A 25,234-nucleotide genomic window follows, 5' to 3' on the forward strand; every position below is an offset into this window, starting at 1 on the left:
TGTCCAAAAATGTTGCTACTGCAGACCTTGATTTCACCCCTTCAAGTGGTTTTATGAAAAAATGTTAAGAGATCAAAGTTTTAGCTCTGCACGAGTTGGAAACGTCCAGCAATTTTCAATTTCGTAGGACAAATGCATGCTGAGATATTCAAAACGACGTAAACGCCTAAAATCGAAAAAACGCAAAATGGAGCCAGCCCCTGTGTCACTATGGATATTGTAAAAATTAATTAATTGTGGTTTTGAAGTACCCTGATATAGGATAAACATTCATGAAAAAAATTAGATATTTTGGGGATGGTCGAGCGGCACATGCTTGATCACTTATAATGGATTGACTCAGTACAGATATGCGCCTACGCTGATGACGTAGCCATTATAAGAACAGTGAAAAATCTAAAAGAAGCGTATATAAAGCTAGAAACAGAGGTAGCATCCTTAGGACTGACAGTAAAAAAAAGAAAAAATAAATAAATAAATAAATAAATAAATAAATAAATAAAATAAATAAAAAAATAAATCTCAAAATTGGACAAAAGATCACAGAGCCTGAAAATATGAGTTCGAAGGAAGTATCTGGGATTGACAATAGATAACAAAAACAGAATCAGCGAAACAATTAAAGACAGAGTACAGACAGGCAATAAGGCTTACTTTAGAAACATCATGTTATTCCGAAAAAAAAAAAAAAAAAAAAAAGCTACTGACAAGGAATTCAAAAATCAAAATATATAAGACTCTAGTGAGACCAGTAATAACTTACGGCGCCGAGGTATTGGAACGACTAAAACAGATGAAGAACTAAGAAAATTTGAAAGGAAACTCATCAGGAGAATATACGGGCCGATACAAGAAAACAACACTTCAAGAATACGAAACATGGAAATAAACGAGATATTAGAAGGACAAGACATAGTGAAGCATATAAAAGAGGAAAGATTAAGGTGGCTGGGACACGTCGAAAAATGGAACGAGATAGGATGCCAAAGAGAACCAGAGGAACACCAACCCATTTGTCAGACTCAGCATCTTTGTTGATTGATGTGGGAACCGACGATCTCCTGTTGTACCTGCTTGTACCACTTCGCTAATAAAGATTTTTGAAATCCGTTTTCTTGTTTAATTCCTTCCCCCCCTTCCCTGTTTTAAAAACCTCCTCGAACTGTCTAGGCTGAAGATGGAAAAGAGTTTTCCGAAAGCGCTTCCTAGAATAACAGTACCGGTTAGTACTAGCCTTTTGCTTATATTTCTTGTTAAATATTATCACCGCTCACAATAAAGTGATATGTTGTAGTTTCAGTTTTGAATTTCATTTTAATAAGTTACTATGGTGTAACTAACATTCTCTGACTTTTCTATTTATTTACTGTAGTGAAATTTTACATCCTCTACAAACCCTGCGTTTAATCAACTTGCACAACGAGACAATTCATTCAGATTCACCTTTGGTTACAAAATTTTTGCACTAGATCATTGTTTAACTAGACAAAGAAAGCAAGCTTAAACCTGGACTACAAATTTCAATATAAATACAACAATCTGAGTTAAATTATGAAAAATATTGTTTTATTATAGCGAAAAAATTGATTCTCAACAACTTAATTTTAGAATAGTTCCAGAGAAAAATAAAATTCATTTTTCGAATGGGCCATGCTTCTTTACATTCTTTAAAGCAATCTGAACTATATATAAAACTACATGAACTGATATAAAATAAACGGGTACTTCCGGTTGACGTGGAAAGTTGAAATTTGGCATTATTGTAAGTTTTCGGGTATAACCTACAGGAAAATAGCCAAAAGTGAATATTTTTAATTTTTAGGGGGTCTAAAAGGGGGATGAAAAAATCCCCATGTTATTTAAATGGGCCTTTTTATGGACCTATAATCTCATGTTTTAGGTACTTGGAAATGGAAGAACAACTTGAAATTCGGTACTTGTGCGTTTTCGTTAGCAGTACCGAAGTAAATCACCAAAAATCAAAATTTCTAACTTTAAAGTGGTTTTATGGAGGACTGAAAATTCTTTCCCATGTTATTTATATGGGATATCTTCTACACCCCAAAATGTTTAGGCACTTACGGCAGGATTAGAATGATGAAATTTGGTATGATTGTAGCTTTCCGGTACTAACCCACGGAAATATTGCCAAAAGAGAATATATTTAGTTTTTAAGGGGTCTAAAGGGGGGATGAAGAAATTCCTATGTTATTAAAACAGGCGTTTTCTTGGGATACAAAATCTTATCTTTCAGATAGTTGAAATAGGAAAAGAAACTTAAAATTTCGTAGAATTGTGGGATTAAGAGGTACGAGACCGCAGACCGAGCAAACGTCGAGGTGTGGGGGCGGAGCCCCCAGCTAGCCGAAGGCTAATCCTTCTTTAAATGTAATTAAGAAGTTTAGGAAGTAATAAACAAGGATACTTACCATTTGGTAACGGGATGTATATACGTTTCTCCAACCTTCGCCTTAACGCTTCGTCTATATCCCATGGAAAGTTCGTTGCCGCTAATACCATTACTACTTTACTTGGGTCTTCACTATACATGCAAAGAGTAAGAAATCATAAACGAAGAGAAAAATCAATTACTAATAGCTAAATAATTATACTAAATTATGGCCTTCCATGAAAATACATACCTTGCGAATTGTGCAACTGGTCAAACTTAGAATCAAAACTGCTACAGATGCACATTCAGGGAACTGTGACGGTAACAATTCTAACGGTTCCTTATTTTATATAAGGTCAGGCAATGCTCATTCTAATTTTTATTTTTATTATGGATACAATAGTGAGCAAACGTTTTAAGACCTCCTCACGGCAAAAAACTTAATACTTGTACTTAAAAACGTAGTTTTATTTGACTTAGAATGTCAATGACAGTATATAAAAATAATGGCACACAAGGCTTAAGTTTTGAGATCTTGACCAGGTCTAATAAATGTGTATTTTACGAGTTGATACGAGTGCTAGCGATTTTTATTTTTTATATTTTCTACTTGGAATACCTGGAACACCGTAGTCTAGTGGTTAGAGCGTTGCACTCATGTCCGCGTGGTCCCGGCTTCCCAATTTTCGGCGTCCACCCAGCGTCGTGAGGCAAACTGGGGAGTCACGTGAAAACAAGACGTGATGCCCACAAGGTCTAGAAAGCTCCTGATACGCCATGTGCTAGGCTTGACGTAGTTCAGCCAGTCGTTAGCGGATGGCACTGGAGCAGGCTTAGGCTCACAAATGCGCCGTTAAGCCAAGTGGTTTGGTTACTTGGAATACCTATTTAAGTTTTTAAAAAAGTCAAAATATTGCCAAAGATCTATTTACTTGAAAAATAAATGTATACTGAATTTATATTGATGGACTCTCGCTCTCTCCCCTTATATATATATATATATATATATATATATATATATATATATAATGTATGTGTGTGTGTGATTGTATATTGATTGATACTTATTCACAGCACATATATTGGTAAGTCATACAAACTACACAAAGAGAAGCAGGAGAGAAATAATTTTCTAAAGACAACAATAAATTTTTATTACTTTCCACTCTTTTTTTTAAATATATTATGGCGTCTCCTTTGACTTTATGTTATGCCCTTAACCATAAGTTTTTACAGTGATTTTTATAAATTTAGACATTTTTTCAGTTTTGCTAAAGATGGAGCCAGTTTTATGCGCTGGAGCCTGCCATACATGTTAAATTCAGTTATCGAGACACTGAGAGCCAAGATAGCAGAGGAGCGTTATTTTAAGAAAACCACTGAAGACTGTAATTTAATTTGTGATACGACACAGTCTGTTACTAGTACCACAAAACCTTACTCAATAACAACACTTTTCATTTTGATTGCAACATACGATACTCTATGAATCAACATGAAATTCAAAGAACTAAAAGATTGGACTGGTAAATAATTCATGGTTTCTTCGTGACGTGATTATCAACCCCTAACCACTAGTTACAAATTCTTATTTTGGACACTGAAACCAGACTGGCTTATAATTATTTTTCATCTTTTCGGTGGTGACTGACTGTTCAGGTTCACTTAAGAAGTCTTTTTCTAAGTATTCCTACCTTACACCACAACTAAAATGTGGAAGAGATTTCCTTGTTGCCGATTCTGACAAGTAATCCATGCTCCCACGGTTTACCAGCAATAGCATCCGGCAATACTTATTGGATTCTAGCACAGGATATACATTTTTTTTAGGTGCACGTATAATCACATTGTAGTTTATGAAATTATAGCACAAGGACGTAATGTCTTCAATTTGTAATTCCCTAAAGTTTCTTAAACATATACTCTCTTACACTAACTTGAAAACTGCATTTTCTCGTAGCGGATTGTACCTACGAACCCAATTAATTCTTTTGCTTATTTTAAATACCGTGCTCACCAAATATAAAGACAAATCTTTTTACCAATTAATCAGAGAGGTTTATTTTGGAAAAAATCGCAAATTAGAAAAATTAGGTAATTTTAAAAGATCCCTAATAATGCAATATATCTATTGTAAAAGGATTTGCCTGGAAAACCTGAACACTGGTTTCTTCCAGAAGTCCTTCTTACAATATTGTTTCAGCTACAACAACAATGTCATTTTACACTGGAAACAAAATGAACCATGGGAAAGATTTCTGGAAGTTTATCATGGCAAATATTTGAAGGTATTATTTCTGTATTCGCCTGGAATGACTGAGGAAAACACGCTACAGAAACCTCACTCAGACTGCCAATTGCGAGGTTGAACCCGACCTTTGCAAATGTAAAACGAGAAAGCTAATGATTCAAAATTTTGTAACAAGATTTGATTAGATATGTACTTTATCAAAACGATAAACTATTTCAAATATAAAACTCTCTCCTGCCAGAATTTATTTTAAAAATCAATACCAAAGTCGGTTTGGGTAAACTGCATCAGTGATAAGGTGTTTATTTTGTCGTGTTTCGTTTTCACACAGTTACATAATTTTACATGGTACGTAATATGCATATGCTCTATAATTTTTAAGTTCATTAAAATGTCGTTCTTAGAAATTCTACTATATAAAATCTTTGGATCTCGAGAAAACTGAGTGCTGGATTAGACATTCGACGAAAGTATGAATGAGCATATCTTAAAATTGTAGTTTCAAGTCTCATATTGGTTAGAGCTAAAATAAGACGTTAATTGTACACTAACAAATCTTTAAAAATCTCAGAGATAACGAGATTAAGCTGGTCTCGAAATTATATGAATTTCCAAGATGATTTACACAGTTCGCAACCATTGACTGACATATGGATTAAGCCATCCTAATTTTATTGACAAAATTCTAGAAGCAAGAAGTTGGCCAGTATTCACCATCGTATCTTCGATTCACTCTGTAATTTCTAGTTTCATTTCCGAATAAAATCCTTCGTATCAAGTGCGACGAGAGCTCATGTGGTTTGATTATAATGAAAGGTAACGTTTCATATAGCCTCGGTGGTGAAAGAAGTTGAATTTCAAACCAACCAACCAACCAAAAATGCTGCGAAAACAGATAATCGATTCAGACTATACAAAATTTAACAGTCCTTCATATTGCTATCTGTGAATTTCATGTTATCCTCTTTTATAGCAGTCATTTCTATCAACTTCGGTCAGCAGTGTTCAATGTTGGACAATAAGTTAAAGCTACCTATGTTCTTTTTCAACAGGAAAAAAAAAAAACAGTGAAGCGTAAGATATATGTGTGTTTCCTGTCCTTTTTTCGACTACATACAAAGGTTGTTACAAAAGTTCCAAGCCTACCTATGAATGGAGCAGTAGAGAGTTTATGAGTGATGTTACTTTTCTGTTTAAGAATAACCATTAGTAATAGTAAAAAGAGTATAATAAAATTTATAGTTCTTGTTTCTTTTAACTTGATGTGAGAATATTGACTTACTTATGCGAGCTAATGCCATCCATTTGGACTAGTAATTCTGATTTTACTCGACGGGATGCTTCGTGTTCTGATTCTGAGCCTCTTCGGGAGCATAAGGAATCAATTTCATCAATAAATATTGTGCTAGGTGCATAAAATCGTGCCTGAAATTTAAACAGTTACATTAATAAACTTAAAACATCCTTAACTGTAACTTGTTTACACAATTATTATATATATTATACATTGCAATTATCATGCTAAATATAAGGTTTCAAAATGTGATAATTCCAAGAAAATAGTAGTGGGGAAGATTGTGCCCATAGATTTTCCTTTCCTCTCAATTTTCATTCCATTAATTTTTCTATGTGCTAATTATCATTTCTTTTAAGCCTACAGGGCATAATCGTTGAAGATTTAATTTGACCAAAATGTGACATCACTACCACCTATAGTATTATATTTAAACATGTAATTATTTTTATTTAACATGGTCCAATACACAAACACGAACGTATTATGGAAAAATGAAATGAATTCTTAAAGTTTTAAGTCCCACGGTTATGCCGGTTGGGCTAAAAGAGACGGTGATGATGAGAAATGAAGGCAATGGTGGAATGAAGAAAGAGGGAGGGAGGAAACGGGAGAACTCCGAGAAAACCCACGCACAGTACTTGTTTACCACAAAGCTCACTTGGCGCGAGCTGGGATCGAACCAAGGACCCCATGCACCAGAGGTGAGCGGCATACCACTGAACCATTGTGGCCCCTGATCGTATTATGAAGACAAATCTTAATTAATGGGAACTCATTTATTCATAAAATTTTATATCAAAAGGGTATTACATCTTCACTACAACTTATAAATAAATAAATCTTAAAAAAATACTTGGTCTAAAGATAAAGAACAGCTTGAGGGTATTTCAAGGCAGTTTCTTTATGCTGTTTTTTTTTAGTTCTACGTTGGAAAAAATATTCCAAACTGTACACGGTTCATTTACACATCAAAATATTAATAAACAGCGAATTTCCTTTAACCAGTATGTATACAAGGTAGATTTGTTTTTGTGTACTAAAATTCATTACACAGGTTATCTATTAAATATTATTTCCAAATATCAGGTTTTCTATTTTTCTAAGCATCTAATCAGCACAGTGAGAACATTTATTGTATGTAAATCATCATTCATTCTCTTTCACAAAACATGAATTGTTTATTATATCAATTAAAAGGTGCATATAGTCATATGCCAAACAAATACAGTGTAACGAAATTTAGGAGACCTTCGAAATTAATTTCTTATGGTGAAATTCTATAATACTGGTTTTTATTATACATCCAGTCATTGTGCAACTGTTTGTTTTAAATAGTTATTAAGTATGAATGTTACGTTAAAATGAGCATATACAAAATTAAAATAAAATTAAAATAATAACTGGAGTTAATATTTTATAACAAAAGAAAATCTATCTTGGCTTCGACTTAGTTCCTTATTTCTTATATTCAAAATTTTCAGTAACTCATACTGACAGCTACCACATGTTTGAACTATTGTAAAATATTAAACGCTATTGATTTTTTGTTGCTGACAATTAGTATAAATTGCTACCTTGTTATGTTCCTGTTTTTCCGCAATGCGCATCTTAAATTCTTGCAACAAATTGGACAAAGAATAATAATAACTAAATAAATTATATTTCTTACCATTTCAAAAAGAAGTCTGACTAGTTTTTCGGATTCTCCTCTATATTTTGAAGTAAGCGTCGAGGATGATACATTGAAAAACGTTGTTCCACATTCCGTTGCAACAGCTTTCGCTAACATCGTTTTACCTGTACCTGGTGGCCCAACCATTAAGACCCCTTTCCACGGCCTTCGAATACCCTACGACAAAAACAAATTCTTGTCATATACGACTTACAAATTTATGCTAAAATCCTCAAAGTTTATACAGTTTTTAAAATACATTTATTTGACATCTAAAACACTATGCAAACATGTAAAGTAAAAATGAAATGGTACAATGTACTCTCAAGGGCCGACGATTTAATGTTCTGTATGCAGGGTAGTAAGGTAATACACCGACAAACCGTAGAAAAAAAAAAAAAAAAAAAAAAAAAAAAAAAAAAAAACAGACAGATGGAGAATCCATACATTTGTTGTAGGTATTCCCGTTGTACAACGATCGCTTCGCTCTCATCTATAAGTTATTATATTCGTCGGATGCGACTTTCTGTGTAATCACTTGATCTTTTCACGTTCGTGAGATATTAGGCATTACAATAAACGCCTTTGTCAGTTTTTCAACGCCTCTTCGGTGCCACTTTCAACCTATATTCATTACACATTTTTTACTTAATTTCCTGGATACTATACCCTCCTCTAACTTTGTCGGTGTTGGCAATAGAATGTGAGTATTTAAAAGCCTATTGTTTAAAAGTTTATATGCGTATGTTCTTTACTTAACAACACACATACCCACAATGTCCCCTCGTACGCCAACCTACTCATAGGGCATTTGGAACTAGAAACACTCCACTCATAACCACTTTCTTTGTTTGTTTCTTTAATTTGAGATGTAAAAAAGTTCTGACCCTTGAATGCACATCTTATACCTTGAAAAATTCCGTTTCTTCGTTGATATGCAATTGCAGTAATTGTAAAATCCTTCGTTTGAAAGTATAATGTATTTTTACACAAGCCATAACAGTTTCAAAATAAATAATCTCTTTCCGTATTAATACGAAAATCTTACGGTATATCTAATGCTATTTCTTTTTTGAAATATTTTATTATTACTTGGAATTAATCATACGATTTAAGGATATCGAAAGCCTTTTTCTTTTAGAATAATTTTAATCTATCGTATTATATTTACCTATACGTAACTTGCTGCCTATTTCTCGGTAAATCAACGATCATTTTCTCCAAGATGTCTCAACATATCCCTTCCATATGACTAACGCAGGAATATCAGATATCTCAGTTCAGAAATTGCATACATTTAGTGCCGCGTCAAATAACTTGGAATTAGTCAATTATAAATAACAATGCCGAACAAGACCACGAGACAAGACGAGAAATACTGTAATCATTACAGTAAAGTTGTATGGCCCGTGTTCCTCCATTCCTTCTGTGTGCTTTATTTTATTTTATTTAATATTATTATTATGTTTTTGATCAACATGCAGCAAATGTCGTAATTTATGACAGAAACAATGGATAATCAAGCAAGACGGACGATGAACAGACAATTATTGTGCCAATAATTTCTGGCTCTTTGAGCTGCCTAACTTTGTCACTAGTTCTTTTTTTTATGCCTTGTGAAGTTTTGGGTTTGGGTGCTCATGTATCGTGCCTCCACTTTTCCGCATTTTTCACAACATTGTGAAAGTAAAAATTACTCCTATAACTTCTGTACATAATTACTTGTACTTCCTACCTAGAATATACCATTTAGTGAAATAGTTTGTATTGTAGATATGTTCACTTTTCTGAACGGATATGTTTTCAACTCAATTATAATTTCATTGGCTTATACGAAGACCATCTCAAAAACACTGTTAATTTGGTAAGTATTATTTTGTGTTCTCTAGAAAATTAAACCAAGAAATTATAACAACATTATTTTATTTTTGAACTATTTTGAAAATAATGGGGATGGGACTCACAAGCACTTAAGACTCGAATATACAAGTCATAAACTGTTTTCAACAATAATGTTAAATTGTTTTATACAAATGAGATCGGTGCGACTACGCTTGTTATGTCACAAGTAAGTGTAATTTAAATTATGTTCCTACTGTTGAGGAGAATTAAGATTGAAGCATGTACTAGTGTATATGAAAAAATTAAGTATATGGGCACTGACGTATCGCTAACCCTTATCCTTAGTAAATCCAATACTGTTCGATGTATAAGACTGACAATGTGTACAGCACAGTCTAGTGCGAATGTAGAAAGTTACATTTATTTTATTTTGGTTCGAATACTTAGAAAATGTTAAACGAATCGAACTGCACCTTCTATTGTTGACCCTCAGAATTTCAGTAACAATAAAATGTCAGTAAAGAAAGAGATTTTATTTATCCCAGAGTTTAAATTTAGTAGTAGTAACTTGAAAATTGCAAGGTAGTAAAAATGACTGACTCTAATTCTGAGATGTAGTGCAAAGTCTATTCAAATGTAAACAAACACAGGTTGAGTGGCGTGGAGATAGTTTTCCGTTCATAGGCAAACCCGATCGTAGAATCATTCATTACATGCGTTTGGTTTATTAAACTTAAATATTGTTTGTTATCATTTATTTCTTAAACATACTATTTTGAGGTCAACAAAATTGTTAGGTAGGATTTTTTTCTTCCATAGCAGACACTTAACTTCAGAACAGATGTCCCACTTCTTTGAGTCGTGGAGCCTAAATCTGCCCTCGGTTAAATGAAAGGTCGATGTAGTGTCCACGCACCCAAGTAGATCCTTCGGGCTTCGAGGTCTTTTGAGTTCGTTCTTCACGTCCACTGGGGATGCTGAATACCGAATTGGTTCAGTGTATGGATAAGTAGTGAAAGCCACATTACATTTCTAACACTGATTCAATCGAGTATAAAGTAACGAATGGAGACTGGGAAGGAGAGCATCATTATTATCATCATCGACATTGAGTTTTCAATACAGCAGTAGCAGAGAAATCGAATGCGGTCGCTATGGCAACGCAGACTACAGAAAGTAGTTAGTGGAAAATATGTCCTTTCTCGTTGTTATAAGACATGCTACATCAGGCAAATTTAATTAATTATTATTATTATTATTATTTCTACTTTTTTCTCATGGTATAGTTAGATCTTCATAAAGTGAAAAAGTGGAAAGTTTCTCTCGTTCCTAAGATTTAAGTATTACGTCTTATTTTAGGAGGGGAAAAAATGAAATGAAATTTTTGAGTTTAAGGTTCCTCAAATATGCCAGGTAGGCTAAGGGAGACGATGATTAGAGCAAGCAAATGGTGATGGAAGAGTTGGTGGAATGAGAAAGTGGGAGGAACCGGAGTACAGCAAGAAAACCAACGGGCACGATGTCCGCCAGGGATCGAACCAAGGACACCACACACCAGAGGTAAGCGCTCTACCACTGAGCCACTATGACTCATTTCAGGAGAACATTGAGGAACTACAATGGTACAAAATATAACTGTACAGATTTTTAATCGTTTGTTGAAGTTTTGCGTTCCTTTTCAGCACTAAGGATATATATGAAGCGTAAACTTAGTTTAAGATGGAATTCGAACTATTGTACTGCATTCAAATTTCAACGCTCTCTCACTGGGAATCGAACCCGGGAACTTAAAGTGTGAATTAATTGACTGATTAGAATTTGGGACTCGTTACTTATATTGCAGCCAAACCTCTACTCATATCTTTTCGAAAAAAGTACCCCATCGGGATCGAACCCAAGATCATATGGGTTAGCAACTTGGCCATGAATGAGTATTTTAAAGTAGGAATTCTTTTTGAAGCTAAAATTAACAAAAAACATAAATTGTACTATCAAATATGAAAATATACTTGGTTACACCCCATAATGATTATGTCATAATTGGGAGATCAAAACTTCAATCTTCTCACATACAACTCATTAATTAATTTTCTTGACTTCAATAGAACATGAAGGGAAGATAGGAGTATTATTTTATTTTCCACATAGAAGCTTGAAGACTCTTTTACTCTGCAATAAGCAACAACAAAAACAAACACGAGAAAGAAGGGAGTATGTATTTCAAGATACTTATCTGATGGGACTGCAGGAAAATTTAACTTAGCATCTTAGCATGGTTGTCATATGAATATATATATATAAAACCCTGTTTATTTGGGTATGCATTCAATTTATGTTTAAGACAATAGGCCGTATTCATAAAGTTGAAAGATATCCTTCCAAGTATAAGATGTAAGTAAAAGGTTGTGCTTTAGAGTAAAGGTAGAGGTATAAAAATATCCTTTCTACCGTATTCATAATGATTACCTTATACTTGCAAGGATATCCTTCATTGTTTAAAGTAAATGGTGTCAAATAATTGAACATGATACACAAGTAGATCGCTTATTAAAAAATGCTACGAAAAAAAAATGAAAGTGATACAGCATAAGGAATCCTCCTTACAAACTATAGTAACTGATGAAAATAAATTGCTTGTGAAGTTAAACTTCATGTGCACGTGTGATTAGTTACATTGCAGTAATCATTACGTGCTGTTTACAATAACACTCAAGTTCCTTCTTATTTCTTGTCCTTGACGACGAAGAGCAAGTTCATCATGATCATCGAGTTGATGACGATCATCATCTTTTGGCACCTCCTCATCTCGTTCAAAATCCGGATCGCCTAAAGTTTTAGCAATATTATGGAGTACAAAACACGCAATAATCATTTTTTGAACATTTTCCAACTTTGCACGGTAAAAGTACTGTAAGATCGGAAATCGACGTTCACTTGACCAAAACATCGTTCGATTATTACTACTCTCTCCTTTTTCAAAAGTTTGTTATATTTCAGTTCAGCACCAGGAGCAGGATTTGTAAACGGAGTCATGAGGCATGGTTCCATCTCATACCCATTATCACCAAGTAGTACAACATTCGCTTTGTTTCTTAATAGTAACCCAACCTGTGAATTTTTCCATATTCTTAAATCATGCATAGATCCAAGCCAGCTAACGTCAACACTCGTGAGCATTTCTCTGGCGTCACAAGTTGCTGGTACTTTCAGAGTAGGTTTACCTTTCCGGTTTATGTACAATCTTGTTTTCAATATTCCTACGTGGGTACAGTCAACTACACCAATTGTTGTGGGAAACCTAAATTTCCTTTGCCATAACTATTTAGTCTGCATTATTTCACTGTTGGTAAAAGAGATCTTTATCCATTCATGTTCTTGCGCAATGAAGTTGTCAAGCACTGCATTTACAGTCCGAGATACCGTAGCTTGACTAACATTAAGCTCCTCTCCGATTTCTTTTTGATAGCTGGGAAAAAGAGAGATAGCGTAAACATATTTTCATTTTATGTATGGAGGACAGCGCACCTCCCCGAGTTTCTGGATTTGCACCGATAAATCTATCTGTAAGCCACAGTAAGTTGTTTTCTTCAAAACGGTATAGTTGTTTAAAATCACGAACAAGTGTAAGTAACCGAGGTTTGTAATGTTCAGCATCCCTTAGGTGAACAACATCCGCCATCACACTCCAAAACATTTAACTGCAATGGCGAGTTTCCTACTGACCACACTCATAATTTTTCAAGGATATGCTTTCAAATTAAAGTAAAACGTAAAGGTTATGAATACCCTTCTACTTCGATGTGAAGTGTAAGGATCAATCTAAAGGATATGCTTATACTCTAAAAGTAAAAGGTTGTACTTGAATCTTTATGAATACAGATTGAAGGATTTCCTTAACATTTTACACGTATAAGATTATCCTTCTTTTTATGAATACGGGTTAATGAGACAAAATATTTATTATATGATTATATTATTTCTATACCATTGATTAACAAGCAAGAGATGTTACCTTAAAATAATCAGGCATCCACATGGGAAGCACAACAGCTTCTTCGAGAAGTCGTTTTGCTTCATGCAAATCTGCTATGTCATCCCAATGGATATTGGGATTTTTCTGGACTATATCCCTTTCTGAAGAACGAACGAAAGAAAGAAAGTCAGTCAGAAAATTCTTATTAAAGTATTCAATTTGAGGTCAAGAAATTATTCGTCAGTTACTACCAATAAGCAAATGAGTTCAATAATAACAACTCAAGAGTAAAAATCTTTGATCAAAAATATATATGTAATTTTTAATAAGAAACGGTCGTACTGGAAGTCGAAGAAAAATTACAGAATAAAAGGCATGTGCGTAACGAAATACATATTTTAAACAATTTCCAACAAAATTCACATTCATTAAAACAACCCTGTTTCAAGTTTTTGAGAGTGAAACTGTCTCTTCTGCAAAACTCGTTTTGTATATATATATATATGTATATATATGTATATATATATATATATAAAGACGAAGAGAATATTGATTGAGTGACGGATTGATCAACTTCTCATTTAAAATAATCAGACAAATGTTTCATTTAAATTACAATTTACATTTAAAATAATTCAAGACAAGTTTTAGCGTTTTTTGATGTTTCCCTTAGAAAAAAAAAAGTGAGGGAGTTTAGGTGGCCATATCTGAAAAACCCAGCGATATGAGAAGTCGAGGTCGCAGACCAAGTAAATGTGGGGATCTATATACATATATAAACCAAGACATAAATGAAATTTTTCCCTATTCATAAATAAGACTGAATAAACGACGATCTAAATCTAGAACAAGGTAACTGTCACTTCCTATACGTCATCGGATAGATATTGGAAATTGCACCACATGTATTTTTAGGAGTTATTAATGACTCAGACCAATTTTAAATAAGGGTCTCACTGAGATGAAAAAGGTTTCTTCAGGTTTGAGTCACAAAAATATACTGGTAGAACAGACACATAGACTTTTATAATCACTATGTCCTTCTGACACTTTGGGACATTTCTCGTTACATCGAATATCATCAAATAAATTTGGACATCTTCAGCATCAAGGAAAGGGTAATGGAAGTCCATCTCATCCTTCTGGATATTAACCAAAAGAGGCACCTTCTTTTATGCTTGGATGTTCGTTTTCGATGCAAAGTTACGTCGACCAATTAAAAAATAAATAAAATAATCTACTGAAGTATATGAGATTCAGGCAACAAAATTATTATTAAAAATATATGTTTAGGCAATATAAAGAGGCACACAAGTGTATATAAGGTAATTTCATTAATTTCGAGAAATATATTTTATACCTTCGTAGCACATATTTTAAAAAGTACTTTTTAAAAATTCAAGGAAATTGCGGTGGGCAAAATCTCCTATAAGAACTAATTCTTTCATGAAATAAAACGATCATGAAATGGATTAATCATTTCAAAATAAACTAAAATATAATTTTACCTATAGTTTCCACTAGATCTCTATCATAGCCTGAGGGATCGAACTTTTTCTCTTCTATTTCAACATCTTCCTTATCCTTCTCCGATTTCTCCTGGAAAGAAAACATCTCGGTCAAATAAACATGAAATAAATGTATGATGTGGTGGGGACTTATCAGGACTTGCTTTTGTGTAATTACATCACTGTATTGCGATCACCGACTGACTAGTAGAGCCTGATTATCCGAACTTGTGTGGACCTGACTAACCTTGGATAATACACATTTCCTGAAGAATGAAGGGCACTGCTGTACGTACAGTAGTAAAGACGTGGGATACAGTATAATAACTAAACTGGCTTATAATTATTGCTGTACAGCCGTTCTATCGTTGTAGTGAAGTCAAAAAGTAACATAAATAAATAAATAAAAATAAATAAAAAATAAACAGAAAATTAAAAGAATAAAAAAACTCATAATACAGTATGTATTTCAAAATTACACCATAAAACAGTCCTTAAATTTTGAAGATATTGCTGACAGAAGAGCACATGGTTGAGGAGTTGTTTCATTACTACGCCCATGTGCGAAAGTTTATAAGGGAGAAAAACTAAAGAAGAAATTACTAGATTGTCGAATACGACAGCATATAAGATATGATACTTTCTTTTGTCGAGACTGTACCTTCAGGTATTATGTAAAGAGAATCTCAAAAATATAAAACAGTGATTGTATAGAAATTAACACAGTTTCAATTTTCTACGTAAGCTTTAAAATCTTTTCTCAAGGAAATAGCTTATTGATACTGTAAGAAATCAGAGTTCTTTGTGTGTCAACGGAATATTCATCTGTATTTGCAAGTAAATATTTGTGTGATGGCGCAGTACAGTGCATATAATAAATTATTCTGATTTACTTTGGTGTTTCTTTTTTAACCGATCGGAGGTTACTTTCTGTAGTTTTTCTTTTATTAAAAAAAGAAAAGAAAGAACAAAGCCTTTGATTAGTATTCACAAATTTTCTTTGACTTTTAATTGACTTATAAGCGATGCACTTTTCTTTTTGTTTTGACTATTCTTTAAACATTATATATTAGTACCTTTAGATAATATCTGATCTGAAGAAGCGTACTACTGTAACAGAAATTGACTTCAAAAATTATCTAAGCATTAATTTTATGAGTGGACATTAAATCAATACATATTTTTCGCATTTTTATTTCATAATTTTATACCATATTGGTAGTGCAAAATTTACCTTTCAATTAACTCACACCATTAAGAACTATCATTCTATTACATTCTATTACTGAAGTAAATTAAATACAGTAGCTCTCATTTTACACAACAACTGACTGAACTCAATCAATACCGGTTATTTAATTTAGAAGGTCAAGCCCTCCCCCATTCAGCTTATACACATACTCAAGAAACCGACTGCATTACTGGCACTGAAGATACTTCAAAACACAAATCTCCAAAGGGCAAAAATATAGTTCCCGAACTATTTTCTTGAAAAGGAACCAGACTATTATTTCACAATAAATATTAATAAAATTACAATGTCAAAAATGTAATATTGACTTATAAATATTTCGATATTTACCCTTAAAACGTATAATAAAAATGTCTTCTCTATTTTCTTATATATATATATATATATATATATATATATATATGAGGAGCTTATTTCCAACCACCACCTAAATCACTTTTTTCAATTTTCGGTTTTTGCGCTTTATTTGTGTATTAGGAGTAGATACACATGGCCGACTATATAATCTCTCAAAACTCACGTAAGTCGTCTTGAAATTAAATGTAAAAAATCACATTTTTTTTTTTCCAAAATGCGCCTGTCATTAAATATTAATTCCAAACTCCACTTAAGTCAAGTCGGTATTACTTATCTGCTTTGAAAGTTTGATATTCATTGTTACCATTTCTCTGATTGGTGTTTATTTTTAGATCTGGAGCGAAAATTAATCTATTGTTTAGAATTTGCTTAAAAAAATTAGTTATTGTAAAAGTTAACAACCAGTACGAAGGTATTTAAAGAAAAGTATACAAGAGACTACTACGTTGTTATTAGGACTGGCTGAAAACAACACACCTGTACTGCAAAATGGAAATTGGATTACTAGAGCCTGTGAAGGAAGAGAAGGAAACGAAGCGATCAAGATATTCCGGAAACTGGGTAAAGAAAGAATAAAATATAATCAATATAAAAGTACACTTAAAAAATAAAAGTTATAACGTTCAAATATTTTTCATTAAATGTAGAACCAGAGCGATACACGTTTTTCGCTTCTCCTGTAAAATTACAAAAAAATGACTTAGGTGGAGTTTGGAAACAAGCTCCTCGTATGTGTCAAAACATGTGACCGGTATGACTAAAACATCCTTTTTTTTTTTTTTTTTTTTTTTTTAAATTCTGGAATGAATTCCTTTGCATTTGGTGCAAAAATGACGTTTTTATCTATACTCTGTGGAAAGTTATATTCGTTTAAATGTTACCCTACAAATTCGGACAGTAGCCATATTGATGATGTCATCTCCTAAACTCGCAACTGGATTATCTGGGACTTTTAGTGAGGAATATCTCTTACGTATTATTACATATTCGAGCAAGTTTCGTTTTATTTTCTTTTTATGTCTAGGTTGACCCCTAATATTCCTTACTTGTATATTATTTATTTCATTTTAACACGTCTTTATTTCTTTCGTGACCTTTCTTTTTCTTTTTTCAATGTTGAACATAAGTTAACGCGATTTTCAACTTCATGTTTGGAAGTGGAAATAAATAATGCCATGCTGATCTCCAAACAAAATTTTGAGGATACTTCAAACACGAATATTGTTTTATACTGTATATATTTTTAAAATTTTCAGGGTATGTCTTTATGACAATCGAATTCAAAATTTTGATTTTCTCGAAAAGATAATTTTAAAAAATCAATAGCGTATCGTTTGAAAGGCCTTTTCGTACACTTTACAATGACACCTCAATCAACGTCTTAGGACCTTTAGGTCAGCCTGATATGCCAATCGAACAAATGCCATTCACGCAATTTTTGTTAAACTTTTAGAACTATTGAAGGCCTGCAATTTCGAAGCCGGTTCAGAAATCAACTTGAGGTTTCAGCTTGTTCCACACAATGATGATAGGATATAAAATATCACTGCAATCTGTAAGAATCAATTCGAACTTGTGAGTTCATTCAACACAGAATGGCTCTATCCTATCAAATTACGTAGATGTATTGCAATAGACGTAAAGATCATAATGCCGTTTATACCAATTTCGTATCTCAAGCCGTACCGCAGGTAATAAAAAATAGTCAGAGAATACACTAGTTGAAATAACGTATTGGGGAAATATTACAAAATACTGTTACTTTCCTTTTTTTCCTGTAACATCAGAGCAATATTTTGCTAATTGTAATTACAGCAAATTCCCACAATTAGACAATTTTGAGAAGTGTTGAAAACATGATCAATGTTTATCATATTCCGGCTTCGAAAAAAGCAAAATTTTCAATCCCATGTAGTTTTGTTATGAAACATCGCATGGAATATTTAGTTAATCTGAAAGGTAAGTTCGTAACTTCTATTTCTACTATAAACAGACATTATTGCAATCAATCCCCAGTTCATGAACAATAAATGATTCATTCACAACGATGTTATTTAAAGATAAAACAAATTAAATATTTGTATTGAGATGAAATAAATATTTCTAAAAAAGTTGGGCTGGAATGGAAGTAACGAAGACTCATAAGAAACTTACATATGAACCAACAAGTGTTAGAATAGGGGAGGAAATGACAGAGGAGAGTGCAATTAAAAGGGGAATGCGACAGAGATGCTGTGTCTCGCCTACATTAATTAGTATCTCTCTAGAACAGATAGTGAAAAAGAGCCTACAAAATGAAGACGGCATTTCAGTAGAAGGTATAATGATTAGTTGAGTTGAGTTGATTTTGAGTTTAACGTCCCGTTCAGCAGCGAGGCTATATGAGACGTGGACCTACTGATTAACGTGGAATCCGAACCACATGAGCTCCCGCCGGGAACCGAACCCGGGCCTCCCACGCCAAAGGCTCGTACGCTAACCGCTTAGCCACGGAGGAGTTCGTATAATGATTAGGTGTATACGGTTTGCAGATGACATGGCGCTTGTTGCACAATCTGAAGATAAAATCAATAAGATATTAGAAAACTTGAGGAAGGGCTGTGAAAATTATGGGATGAAAATAAATGTTAGAAAGACAAAAGCCATGGTGATTGGAACGAAGGCGTCGCTTTCAAATATAGAAGTAGGAGACAGAAAAAAGAACAGGTGACTAGTTTCCGATATCCTGATAGTATTATTAGTAATGATATGAAGTGTGAACGTGAAATGAAAGCAATAATAGGAATGGCGAAAAAAGCCTTTAGAAGGAAGAAAGTACTATTTCGTGGAACCTTAAATCAACACTTGAGAAAAAAAGACTTATAAAATGCTTCGTGTGGAGTATTGTACTGTATGGGTCAGAAACATGGACATTATGCAAAAATGATGAAAAACGACTGGCAACTTTCGAAATGTGGGTGCTGAGAATGGAGATAATCAGCTGGGTTGAGTGGAAAACGAATGAGAGGGTGTTAGAAATGGTAGGGGTAAAGGAACAATTTTAGATATTATTAAGAAGAGGAGGAGAAACTCTTGAGACATTGGATAACAAGGAACTGTATCATGAGGGACATGCTAGAGGGTATGGTAACAGGAAAGAGAGAGGGGGCAAAGGAGACTACAATTAATGGACGATATCAAAACAGAAAAATAGTACACTAAGACGAAGAGGTTAGCGGAAGACAATGGAGCATGGAAACTTCTCAGTTGCAGCAAGTGACCTGCAAATAATAGCAGAATACCTATGATGATGATGATGATAATGATGATGTATTAAGGTACATATCTTAGAGATTGAATTTATATTGCTGTACTAAAAACCACCTCGGTTGTCTAAACCGGCTCATAAGTTCCTCATTAAATAGTTAAGTTCGTAACACATATGAACGTTAAAATTAAAAGTTGATAATTATCTCCTATACGAGGTCTAAAAGATTGTTCTCAACTTAGCAAGCTAAAAACAAAACTCTCTGAGTAAAAGTACAATAGACTAAAACACAAGAATTATATGAAAAATAAAACAACTTTAAAATTACATGTATCACTTACTTTATCATCTTTCCTTTCATCCTTTTTCACCGGTCGCCCTTTATCATCTTTCCTTTGCACTCGTTGTTCTGGCTTCTTTCCCATTGTGGACCCAGGCTTCATACGAATCCCTGATCGATTCACTTCACCTTTCTTTTGTGCTCTAATTGGTTTAATACTAGGCGGATTCCTTAAATGTGAAAAAAAAGTTAGTAAATTTAATTTGTCGTAATTTTAAATTAAAAAAATACAGAAGCAAAAAAAAAAAAAGGTTTGGTTTCACAATGCTTAGTTACGGTATATTTCCTAAATATAGGAATTCAACGTAGAAATAGAAAGTGGTGAAATCTATCACCTCCGATTTAAATAGAGAGATAAGTGCGGAGACCGAAATGTATCCTCAGGACGCTGAAAATTCACATATTGTAGCATACCAAAATTACAACCCCGAAATTATTTTTAAATATTCACATTCTAGATGTTGTGAGCTCACGCAAATATTTCAAGTCTCGCTTGAATACAAAAACACTGTCTGAGTTCAATGGATTAAGTCAGTAGTCAGTGTTGTTTCCAAATATAATTAAGGAAATTGAGACAAGCCTAAAATTCATTTTAATCTATCAGACAGACATATGATACTCTCAGACAAAGAAATATGAAAGGCATGCCAGTAAACAATATTATATATATATACAGTATATATAGAGTGGCCCATTTTAATCTTTCCAAGGAAATATCTCGAAAACGGTTGAACATAAATGAACTGAACAAAATCTCAAATAGGAAATACCATGGGGCAAATCGAATGGTGATGTCGCGGTGGCCCCAGGGTCGCTCTTCAAGGGGCCTCAACCTTAAAATTTTAAATGGAAACATGGGGCGAGTGACACCTGGTTCGATAGATCTTTAAAAACTAAAAAGCGATGTGGTAAAAGAGTTTCCATATCGGTCACCGTATTCAAAATGGCCGCGAAGATATGTTACTTGCATCAGATAAACGTCCAGTACCACTAATATGAAAACGGTTGAACATATATGAACCAAACAAAAACTCAAATAGGAAAGCCACGGGGTAAATCGAATGATATTATCGCGGTGTCACTCAGGGCCGCCTTTCATGGGAGCACAGACCCAACTTAGAAATTTTAAACGAAAATCTGGGTCAAATGATACCTCGTTCGATAGATCTTCATGCACTAAACAGCATTGTGGCAAAAGATTGCTCATATGGGTTACCATTTTCAAAATGGCCGCAAAGACATGGTGCCTGTATCAGATAAAACGTCCAGTATTACTAATATGAAAACGGTTGGAGATAAATGAATATGATAAAACTCGTATAGGAAATCACAGAGGGTATTTATCATTCCACGCCTCGAGAATAATCCAACAGAGAGAAAGATTATTAAAGTATAAGTGACATAATGCTAAAGAGGAAATCTAATTCTTAGAAAATTATCTTTCCGATCTCCCTCAGCAAGTGGGTGAAGCGGGAATGAACGGTAAAATCTCAAATGCGAACTCCACTTTTACTTGCAATAGGTATGGTTTGTCTGAAACACTTGGGTGTACAAGTGACTGGTACTGCAATGAACCAATATTGTGCAGACGACTTTTGAGCAAAACCAACGTTTGTACACATTGTTCTAAAATTGCATTGTTCGACAAATTGGTTTCGCATTTCAGTTGATTCATTTTTGCACAATCATTGCTTGCAAAAAGAGGAAGGTACCATTTAACAAGAATTTTATCTACTTTTTTCTATTACAGACATCTATCTCGTATAAAAACAAGTTTCAGATAATTCTGTTGTGTAGATAACAGGGTTAGAAAAAATACTTTTTTTTTTTTTTTTTTTTTTTGAGAATGAACAAAACATGTGTTTAAAACACACACGAAAAAAACATATTTCAAAATTCTGTAATAACGTATTTATTAAAACTTTTTTGCTCTTGCAACCGATCTTTTCATTTATTTTATTCTTGTTAAGACTACACTGTGCTGAGTACAGAATATTTCAGTATAGATTAGTAATTCTCAACTTATTTCATATCACGACTCCCTTTTATTATACTTTCTTGCCAGTAACTCTCATAAGTACTTTCTTGGTTGTAATAAGCTTTTTATGTAGATTTAAAAATCTACCTACTACGGAGATTTCACACAATCTATCAATATACATAGTGAAACAAAAGTCCTCAGCACCCTTGTGCGTTGAGGGAGAATGATGAAACTTGGAAGTGATCTGATACATCAGATGGTGCTATCAGGCATATGGCGGACATCTTTGCTCGGTATTCGAAATTTCAAATGCAAAGGGAGTCATGTTACATGCTTTGTTAGAATTTTACCAGAAATACGGTTGTGCGGTCATTTTAGCCTTAAAACAAGTCATTTCGGAGTTACCACTTCTGAAAGTTTTCCAGTTATGTCTTCAGGGGCTAAGCTCGGTTTCGCGGAGGCGGGTGAGGTTTTAGTTGCAAAATTTGATTACTATTTCAGAACACTAATGCTAATAAAATTATTTTAAAATTTTATAAATTTTCGAAAAATAATGTTTGAAGCACACTTCATGTTGTGCTAACTTTACAATATTTTCTGCAAGACTATGCAATTGGTTGTTTTTTGAGTCAATATTTTATTAAAGAAAGGTAATATTTGGGGCGTTCAGAGCACAATGGAACCAAATCCATTTTCTATAAAGTTCAGTTTTGCTTAGCAAATGAATTCTATTTCAAAACGTAATATCTTCGCAGTCAAGAGTCTAAAACAAGTGTAACTAAAATCATGCGAAAGGGCATGGGATAGTTTCATATGACAGCGGCTAGGCAGGGGCGTCAGTGTATAGGAGGTCAACCGGCCCCATCCCCACCCTGAATTTCAGATTTTGGGGTCAGTTTTCGAAATCTTTTGATAAGCAAAGTCCAACAGAACAAGCTTGAGGTCCTTACACCGAATAAATACGGAGAACATACAAATGATTGAAACTGGAAAGTTGCTTAGGTCCAATTTCCAGAATTTTAAGCAGGCTCGAAACTCGAAAGTAGAGCCACCTTTGGAATCCTTGGGCCAAAAAATATACATGAGAGCAATATAGGCCTAAAGCTTCTTACCTCCAATGAAAATGGATTATAACTAATCAAAATCCGTATTTATTCGGTGTAAGGACTTCAAATTTTTTATGTTGGACTTTGCTCAGCAAACGGTTTCTAAATCTGCATTACTGCCCCCAAAATCTGAAATTCAGGATAGGGGGCGGATGACCTCTAAACGAACGCCCCTCTCTAGCGGCAATCATATAAAATTCTAGATGGCATCTTGTCACAGTTTTTCTTTCTTTCGTCTCGGATTCGTGATTGAGAAAATATAACGTTTTCCGTCGATATATTCTTTTGGACACACCCTGCATTTATTTAACGTAATTATGCATCATTGACTGTGACATTCGGAGCTTGACTTGTTAATCATTCCCACGCTGTAGCGTACACAATATGATGTTAATATCTTAAATTTATGAGCAAGGAGGGGGAAATTAGCCCTCCTCCCCCATTCCATCAACGCCCTTGTCTAACGGTTGTCCTATGAAACTCTAGTTCACACCCTTTCACATGTTTTTTGTTTAATTTATTTCCTATCCTTGGCTACGAAGATACTACGTTTGCTGAGCAAAAGAGAACCTTTCTGAAAATGGACTTGGATCCCTTGTGCTGTGAACATCCCATATCTGAAAATATTTTATAAAAACTGAGTTTGAGTCAAATTTTTCCTGCAACTCAAGTTTGTTCGAAACGCATAAAATTAGTTTGCTTAGTTTGATTGATTACAATCTTGTATCAGTAGCAAGGCTATATGAGACAAGGCTTTTTGTTTAAAGTGGGATCCGAACCACTAATTTTGAAATTTTACGTCGGATCGGACTCAAAATCTTTACAGCGAATTCCGACTTCTCGTGTCTCTACCCTCAAAATTTAACGTTAAAAGACCGAAAATTGCATCCTGTAGCGTGGTGCATACATACACACAGACGAACAAATTGAGATCAAAATTGTCCCAGACACTGACGTTAGAATAACTATCATGCTTTAATGGTTAGTTACGCGGGCGACTGTCGTACCTTGTGCATTCTCGCCTGGTCCCTTCATACAAACTATGCCAAGGTGTAAAGTTTTTAAGAAAGTTTAAAACTGAGGTGGGGAAGAGGGACGAAATAAAATTTTCATAATATAGTAAAAAAGATATTGTTGATACAAAATGAATTCCTATCTGTAGTTCCCAGGTGCATCTCAACCACATTATTGACGTTAGAATCATCAGAAGCAATTTTCGGATCAACACTTTTACCATTTGTTTGGGTTTGCAGTTTTTTCACAGCATTGCATTTTTCATAATGATTCTTCATTCTTTGAACTAAACATAATGATTCTTCGTTTCTTTCTTACACTTTTTGTAACGAACTCATATGGTCGTTTTCTTAGCGTTTGAGTTACTTTAATAAATGTGCTCCAAATGATGTCCTCCTTTCTTCTCGTAAAACTCATGTTAAACGATTTCAAGTTGTACGGAGACTGAAAATGAAATGAAATGAAATTTTGAGTTTTACGTCCCACGGTTATGCCGGTTAGGCTAAAGGAGACCGTGATAATGAGTAATGAATGAAATGAAGAAAGTGGGAGGAAACGGGAGAACCCCGAGAAAACCCACGCACACGGTGTGTGTCCACCACAAAGTTCAGTTGGCGGGAGCAGGGTTTGAACCCGAGACCCCTAGCAAAAGAGGTGAACGCTCTACCACTGAGCCACCGCGGCCTGTACGGAGACTGAGAACCAACATATATACCTACTGTATCAACGAATGCCTACGATACTTTAATATTCAGAACCGCAATTCCGCAAATAACCTTTTGTTTGTTTTCTGAATACAACACAAAAATTTGTTTCCATGATAATTATTTTATTTTTAATATCAGTTCTACAAATAGTCCAACCTTCGACTACGACACTTTCTCGCAAGTTAACTGAGAAGCATTTAAACAATACACGTTAAAAATAAGGGAAAAATGAGACAAAATAAATTGTACATCATCACTTTGACCTGCTGTAGCCACGAGAAATCAAAACATTCAC

General features: G+C 34.0%; 1 protein-coding gene across 2 annotated transcripts in view; it reads right to left on the minus strand.

Moving 5' to 3' along the window:
• Positions 1–25,234, minus strand: part of Kat60 (katanin p60) — a 59,873-nt gene that overhangs the window by 18,712 nt on the left and 15,927 nt on the right. For both annotated transcript variants that reach the window (XM_081727175.1, XM_081727168.1), the window contains exons 5-10: positions 20,133–20,301; positions 14,936–15,026; positions 13,467–13,588; positions 7,610–7,789; positions 5,926–6,068; positions 2,430–2,542 (exon numbers count right to left, since the gene is read on the minus strand). In XM_081727175.1, the coding sequence (XP_081583301.1) occupies positions 2,430–2,542; positions 5,926–6,068; positions 7,610–7,789; positions 13,467–13,588; positions 14,936–15,026; positions 20,133–20,301 (818 nt within the window). The remainder of the gene's footprint in view (positions 1–2,429; positions 2,543–5,925; positions 6,069–7,609; positions 7,790–13,466; positions 13,589–14,935; positions 15,027–20,132; positions 20,302–25,234) is intronic.

This window comes from Thermobia domestica, chromosome 1 (assembly GCF_964235325.1).
Source record: "Thermobia domestica chromosome 1, izTheDome1.hap1.1, whole genome shotgun sequence".
Lineage (NCBI taxonomy): Eukaryota > Metazoa > Arthropoda > Insecta > Zygentoma > Lepismatidae > Thermobia > Thermobia domestica.